The 8,416-nt window shown below is 38.3% G+C and overlaps 1 protein-coding gene across 8 annotated transcripts in view; it reads right to left on the reverse strand.

Annotated features, from left to right (window-relative positions):
• Window positions 1-6,879, reverse strand: part of CAMK2A (calcium/calmodulin dependent protein kinase II alpha) — a 148,621-nt gene extending 141,742 nt beyond the window's left edge. For all 8 annotated transcript variants that reach the window (XM_087887502.1, XM_087887499.1, XM_034402450.3 and 5 more), the window contains exon 1: window positions 6,583-6,879. In XM_087887502.1, coding sequence (XP_087743628.1) covers window positions 6,583-6,644 — 62 coding nt within the window. In that variant the 5' untranslated portion in view covers window positions 6,645-6,879. The remainder of the gene's footprint in view (window positions 1-6,582) is intronic.
• Between the last annotated feature and the right edge of the window lie 1,537 nt (window positions 6,880-8,416).

Raw genomic sequence — 8,416 nt, forward strand, 5'->3', positions numbered from 1 at the left:
AACATTTATTTGTTTATTTATTCATTTGTATCTTGCTTTTCTTATTTTTACAAATAACCCAAAGTGGCGAATATATCCAACACATTTTCCTCCTATTTTCCCCACAACCACAATCATATGAGGTGAGTTGGGCTGACAGAGAGTGACTGACCCAGTTGACTTTCATGGCTAAAGTGGGATTTAAACTCAAGGTCTTCTGCTTTCTAACCTGGTATCTTAACCATTTAAAAAGCATTTCAAACCTTGCCCAGAACTTGGAGATTCTACAATAATAATTCATGCCCACGTTATCACACATTTAAATTAGTGTGATGTGTGTTGTGTAGGGCTGCCTTTAAGGGCCACTGGAAAGCTGCAATTTGTACAAAATAAAATGCTTAGGTGCTGCCAATAGGCTTTCGAGTGCAGTTTGAGATGCTGAGTTTGGCCTATAAAGCCATTTGTGTTTTGTGCCAAAGTATCCATAGCGGTGGTGAAATCCAATTTTTTTTACTACCGGTTCTGTGGGCATGGCTTGGTGGGCGTGGTGTGGCTTGGTGGGTGTGGCTTGGTGGGCGTGGCAGGGGAAGGATACTGCAAAATCTCCATTCCCACCCCACTCCAGGGGATGTATACTGCAAAATCTCCATTCCCTCCCCACTCCTGGGGGAAGGATATTGCAAAATCTCCATTCCCACCCCACTCTGGGGCCAGCCAGAGGTGGTATTTGCCAGTTCTCTGAACTACTCAAAATTTCCGCTACCAGTTCTCCGAACTGCTCAACATTTCTGCCACTGGTTCTGCCACCGGTTCTCCAGAACCTGTCTGCTGAATTTCACCCCTGATCCATAGAAAATGAGCAGGTGGAGTCCAAGGGCAAGTTAAACACATCATCAGTTGAGAGTCCTTACATTCTCACAAGAGACCTAAGTCTAGCTCACCATGAATTCCATTGACTCTTATCTAGTGCCAATTTGGTTTGCCCATTAGTAGATCAGATTCTTGTGTATAGGTAGCATGTAATAAACTTTTAGTATCTTGAACTCAACTTCTGACATTACTCTGATATACTAATGGTTTTGGCACCAGATAAGGGTTAGCAGGATTCACGAGTGGCTGGATTTAGATCTATTGTGAGAACAGAAGGACTCTAAACTGATGATGTCCTTAACCCTGTCCTTGGGCTCCACCTGCTCATTTCTCCTACAGCATCCTCAGGACTGCATTTTCCCATTAAAACTGATAGTCTGAAAAACCTCTTGAGGATCTAGCATTTTCATAAGATTGGCTGGGTATGTGTGTGTATATGTTCAAAGCCCTGAGAGGTGTATTTTTCTATAATGGCTCCAACATTGTAGAACAGTCCCTTGCTTCCAATTAAAAACTGAATTGAGTTGGAAGCTTTTGGTTGTTGATATCATCTTCCTGATGTAAGTTTCTTATTGTGTGTTTATGTGTGTGGGGATAAGCTAGCACGAGTTATGGGAATAGTAGTGAGGTTGATTATAATTTAGGTTTTGATATTATGTGGTTGCTGCATGATCTTACCATGGAGATGTGAGTGTTAGGGTGTTGCTGTTGTTTTAGTATTCTTGCACATATTTTATTAAATATGTTCTATTTTGTTTTAATTTTATTGTATGCTGCCATTGGTCTTATGGAATTGGCAGAATAAAATCTAAATCAATTTGGGACTTTATTATCATTTGAACTATTTTTGTTCAGTAATAACTTTTCCCCCTTATTTGAAATATATATAAATTTGTACTATGCACACCACACATTTGGGCTCCTCATTCCTGCTTTTGCCTTGTGACAAGAACATATGAGCATTCTCACAGAAGTATGAATGAAGAATTGGCAGGGATAAGTTCATTTCTAAAAAAGCAGGAAAAGAATTACTACCGTTTTCTGCTGTTGTATGGCTTTTTATGAGAACCTAGTTGGTCACCATGGAAATCAAGATCCTGGACTGGTTTTGCCCAATCTAGCAAGATCCTTATGTTCTTACAGTAAATTTATTATTGATTTCCTGGATGAAAAAAAGACTGCTGTCAGGAACATTAGCTTAGCTAGTGGCAACAGCTGGCAACTAATGATAGGTTATTCAGAATTCTCTAATTATCCTGAGTTTGTGTGAACTGCTTTAGCACCATTGGGAACTCATTTTGTATGAGTCTAGATCGTTGAACAAATGAATGCAATCATATTTCAATATTATAATAAGCTGTAAATTTACAGTGGAAAGGATCCAATGAGTCATTGAGTACAGCCTGTTGACCTGAGGATATTTTCCTCATTGCTCTGGGACTCTTTATCAGAGAAAAGCAAGATTTTAAAAGTGTAAATAATTCATTTAGCAAGAGAGATTTCTAGCATGAGTCTACGGGGCTAGTTTAGTGCTACATGCTAATCAATAATCATTTGATGTGATCATCTTTCTGGCTTCTAAAACAAGGCATCATATTTACTCAGTGCATCTCTTGATTTTTTCCCTAATCTTTCTGTGAACCCTCTCTATCTGAAACTGTATTACTTACTCAGTATAGGTAATTTTATTGCAAGAGTGATTGCATTGAAAGAGCATTCTTAAAGATTAATTTGATGCTGTCTTGAAAGACACTTGACACAGTCATGTAAATAATAGCATTATATCAATTCTAACAGAACCCTACCTTTACTTTTGTTATCCTGTTTCCCTGAAAATAAGACATCCCCTGATAATAAGCCCAATCGGGCTTTTGAGCACATGCGCTAAAATAAGCCTCCCCCCGAAAATAAGCCCTCCCCAAAAATATTTAAACACAGAGCTGGAAATCAGGTAAGACAGCATCTTGCTCCACATGCCCCCAAATAATAAGACCTCTCCTAAAATAAGGCCAAGCACTTATTTCACAGTTCAAAAAAAATATAAGACAGGGTCTTATTTTGGGGAAAACATGGTACATAAAACATTGAGAACCGATGCAAGACCATTTTATATAACGTGAATGTAGTGGAAATTTCTCCAGTTATTAAGATTCCAACACAAGACATTTTAAAAGAAAGAGATTTTTACCTTTTCTCAAGTTCACTTTAGAAAGCCTTTTCCTCCTTTGGTCATATTAAAAAAATCAATTGGAAAACCTTTTTAATTAACCCATATCTTGAATTGTTGATAAATAGAAATGTTTATTTTTTTTAATTTTGATCAATCCTTCAATACACAGCCAATTTAGAAATATAATTACTGAACAAAAATATTTTCCATGATAAATACTTCGTACAGCAGAAGAACCTGGGAAAATATTAACTCAATCTGTTTTTCCCCTTTTTTTCTAGCATGCCAAATATAAATTTAGAACATTATTTTGCTTTCTCAACCTCAAGTGTATTTGTCTTATATAACATAAAGAGCTGCATTGCCAGCTTCTTTGACCACCCGGCAAATAATAGCATATGACTATAGGGCAATTTTCTCCAACCTGATGTTTTGCAGGTATTGTATATTAACCATGCTGTTTGTTAATTATGGGAATTGTGGTCCAACAATATAAAGGACAACTGGTAGGGAAAAGTTTTCCTACACCCAATTATGTCATAGGCATCCACAGTAGCTAAGTTTCATCAAAATGACAGCACAAGCATTCTGACATCATGACGCATGTTCCACATTATATGCTTGTGGTGACATACTCCAAGTATGTAAGAGGCACAGCATCAGCCATTGCATACATTACATCATTTTCTCCCTTCCCCCATCCCCACTGACATCAGAGAGGAATATATCAATCTTTGAAACATCCAAGCAAAAAGAATGCTAGGAGAGAATAACAGAGCCAAGTCTATCCACTTGACTATAGGACTAGGTTTCCATCTTAAGTCTAGCGGGATTTAGAAGCTCATGTGATGTAAAATCAAAACATTATTTTTCTCCAAATAATATGTTTTGTTACATATTTGAAATAATATGAGGAGGTCATGACATTGGGTATTTCCCCAAAAAATAAATACTTGTAGATAATGCCAATGATAGTTTATCTAAAATTAAATCCTAATCCCTTAGTTCCTTAAATATTCTCGTTACACATTTCACAAGAGTGGGTTCTCAGTTTAAGGACTAGGTAGGACATAAATAGCCAATACAGATGCATATGGATATACATTCATGGTGTAAATACATAATTCTTTGCATTTTACAGAAGACCATCTCTAGCAATGCCCTACATATGTTATCGCAGGACAATTCCATAAGCTTGCCTCAAGTTAAGTTGATCTCCTCCACAAAATTCTATTGGTTTGACCCTCCTTGCTAAGGATTTGGGCATTTGCAATAAGATTGAATAATATGTGTACCAATAGCTAGATGACATTAACAAGACCAAATGACTATGGGATATTTAGAGCAATAGATGCACAGTAGTTAGGTGCAGATCTGCAAAGATAAGAGTCTTCCTCATGCAACTTATATCTCCCACCTGGCCCCACCCACCCACCCACCCACCCCACACACATAATAAACAGCACCATTTCATTGCCATGAAAACATTCAACTGTCCCTGGGCTCTTCCATGGCAATAACATTCTTCTTTTGCTTCTCCATCTCCCACCTGTGCTAAGATAAAGGAAGAGAAAAATGGAAGCTACCACACCCTGTTGTCCATATATATTCCTGAGTGAACTAATGGAGAGTGAATGAGGATCCAAGCAGAAAGCGAGAGAAAACAAAACACAAATGGTAATAACACTTTGGGGGCCACCAAAAACCAACGACTTTTTGAATCACTACTGCAGAACTCAAAATGCTGCCCACTTTTTTTCTTTCTGAGCCATGCGCCATTGAAACATTGCTCTCTTGCACATACTCTTGTGTACATTCCGCCGAATTCCTGCCCAAACCACCCTTGCAAGAGATATCCTATAGGAGAGTTAGTCCACATTATAGAAATCACCTGACAAACTGAGCTTGACTTTTTTCCAGGTGCATATTAAAGGAAAAAAATGCTTAAGAATGCTTGTTAAGGATTTGAATGAAATGTATGTCTCCATTTATTGCAGAGACCTGCTCACTGACTCATCTACCAATCACCCATGCATGATTTAATCACCAAAATGTATGTGACTATGTATGTGAATAAGGTTGGTGAAAAATGTAAACCAGTAACATCTAAACCATTCGATTTTATCAACTTTTATGAAGTTGACTTGTATGGAATTTGGCACACTTTATCTTGGCCCTTTATTTACATTGACATATGCTAATAAAGGAATTAAATGTCCTCATCTCTTTATGATGAATTTTTGTCCTACATATTTTTTTCCAGTTTGGTTCATTGTATAAATTGCATATACTTAAGTACTTCCACCCAAATGCATGTATGGATGCAAAGTAGCAATGTGTGTTCTTAGAGAAACAGAGCAGCCACGTATTCAAATCGAAATGCATATTTCCATAATATTTTGCAAATACAAAACAAATGCAAACATACAACTGAAAAGTTGAAACAAAGGAATACATTTACAGACGCACAGTGAAAATAGCAAATACATCAGAAAATACATACATGATTCCAAAAAAAGGGGGAGGAAAGTACACAAATATTCAGGCATCATTTACAGAGTCAGAAATCCTGCCAGTATTGAAAATAGAACATAAAGGATTATGTTCTCTAGCCTTATAAAGATGCATTATAAAGAATGAAATACATATAATCCCAAACACTGTCTTCCTAAAGCTGTACATAGCTCTTGATCAGCTTCCAAGAAATTTAATCAAATAAAGTGACTTTGTACTTGCTTCACTGAGAGTAAATAATATTGTAATGCAAACTCACACATATTCTTATGCACACAGATATAGGCTTGGACAAACACATGTGCAAACTAACAGTACAACAGAAGCTTGTGTAATTGTGCATGCAAAAACATGGCTAGAAATATACAAAATTAAACATAGACCCATCTGTTTGTTGCAATGTTGCAGCACCCAAATAGCACGCTCTCTTGCACTGACTTGGGTGCTTTTATCCAGAGATTTCAAGGTGGCTGTATCATTATCTCACAAGAAGTAAGTTTTTTTAAAAAAAAAACAAAAAAAGCAATGAGACGGGGGTTGACCGTTCCCAGGGAAGAGAGTGCCATCCTTGGGAAGTTGCTCTTGCTAGGCTAATGAAGCATAAACTTCTCCCGAATTCACAACATGACAGAATTGTTATACAGGAGCATAGATCCCTTGTCCTCTCTGGCTGGGATAGCTCAGAACTACCGGCTGAACCAACAAGCATTCCAATGAGAGAACAGTGTCAGCAAGCAGTTGTAACCTTCCCATGCTTATTTCTACTGCCTTAATTTTAACAGCAGGCTGGTAATGTTTGCCAATTCCCTGATTTTTTTTTCCTCTCCTAGTGCACTCTTTCTGCTCTCTTTAGTGCCTGCATTTCCCTGCTTTTCTATGAGTTTGTGGTTGTTGTTCACCACATTGCCTTGTCTTTTTGCCTTGAGATACAAGCTGCACTTATTCTGATCAAGGCTTCTAACCACCCCCATTTCTGCACAACCCAACATTTCCTATTAGATTAAACACAGTTGCTGTTGTTTTTTCCCCCAGATCTTTCTCAAACTTACTTCCCCAGCTCTTCGAAGAGCTGATATTCTTCTGTAAACCGGTTGCAGGTGATGGTTGCCATCCTGGATGGTGACTGTCTCTCCTGGCGTGAAGTTTAACACTAGCACCGTTGCTGCCTTGAGCACACACGCTCTCCTTTTGCTCTTTGCTCCTAGTGCTGTTTGCCTCTCGGAGGTAAATAAGTGAATATGTATGATTGACAAGCCTGGAGATAATGATGAGGGCAATTTGTCTTCTCAGTCTCCCAAGCCTTCGTCAGCATCCAGTTCTCCATAGCAACCACCTCCGGAACGCCCTGGTTCTGTTGCCCGGGTAACTACTTCCCAAACACCTGCTTTGCTTGCCGCTTCTGCAGCTCTCTTACGCCCTGAGTCTGTGAGTGGGGAAGCTGCATTTTGAGATGGACAAGAGGTGGCTTGAAGGAAAAAGCTTTTGCAAACAAAAAGCCAACAAAAGTCAATATTAAAATACAATTAGATCACACAAGTAAGAATTAATTAGGTCAAAAAGATCACTATGGAAACTGCAGTTTCCACATTACAGGACGGTATTCGGAAAGACAGGATGTTGTTGCCCTGGTAACTGCATCTTTTACTCCGGAAAGACAGGTGTTGCTGGGTTGCCTGGCAACTATTCTATTCCTTCAGTCACAGCTTCTTAGGAAAGATGGGCTAAGGGCTGCTTCTTTAGCTTCGTTTTGGTATAACTTAGGGTAATTAGAACTAAATTCTTTTAAAGGTCTTCTAGTGATTCTGTGGTTTGGGAATAAATGAAATGTAGCAGAAAGTTTCAGTGTTTCTCAAAATCCAATAGGGGGAGCATCTAAAACTAAAGTTGATTTAGCCTCTGAAAAATCTTCTGGAACGCAGCTACTGAGCTTTATTCCCAATGGAGTATCTGGCCCAGATTTCTTGCACTTTCTGTTTTGGCACTTGTTTTGTTTTTGAATCACTCCATGTGAAAGAGTTCATGATGCACTTGTTAGTTATAGGCAGCTGCTATTACGGAAAAGAACCCAGATGGAAAGACATACTGTCTAGCAGACATCAGTCCCTAAATGGGAGTGATTGTGGATTATGGCTTAGTTAAGGACCCTGAATAGTATGCAACACATCGATAGTCTGACATTAACCTTAAAATCTTGCCTCAAAACAGTTCGGAATGGAATGATAGAAACTATTAACAGATTAAGCCTAGCTTTAATAATGCTGTGTAGGGAAAATTATTATACATGCTTAAATATTCCTCATTTTTCTAAGAATGAAGGGAATTCTGCCAAGTTGGATGGAAAATGCTTATGGTACTTATTCTTTGTTTTTACATTTTTCTAACGTTCTTGTTAGGGTTTATGTTGTTCTTTCACCATAATTATGAAGACACATAAAAAGAAAATAAATCTGAGACTATTTCATTTCTTGCAGTTGCACACAAGTACTATTACTTCTATTATGAAGTACATTAAGGTGGTTTGGTTATAGACAGAGACCGAATGAGGACTGAATCACAACTAAATATAGGAAGGAAGAGTCAGTGGGACAGAAGAAGGAGAAGAACAGAATTTTATGGCTGGATAGACTTGATGAGGACTTCAAAAAAAAAACCTGATAAAAAGCTGGTCCCTTATACAACAATGCAAACATAGAAAGTTTTGGAGAGGTATGAGCCAAGGTGGCACAGTGGTTGGAGTGCAGTATTGTAGGCTGACTCTACCCACTGCTATGAGTTTGATCCTGACTGGCTCAAGGTTGCCTCAGTATTTCATCCTTCTGAAGCCAGTAAAATGAGGGCCCAGATTGTTGGGAGCAATATGCTGACTCTGGAAACCACTCAGAA

This window comes from Pantherophis guttatus, chromosome 2 (assembly GCF_059756535.1).
Source record: "Pantherophis guttatus breed Tessera chromosome 2, ASM5975653v1, whole genome shotgun sequence".
Taxonomy (NCBI): domain Eukaryota; kingdom Metazoa; phylum Chordata; class Lepidosauria; order Squamata; family Colubridae; genus Pantherophis; species Pantherophis guttatus.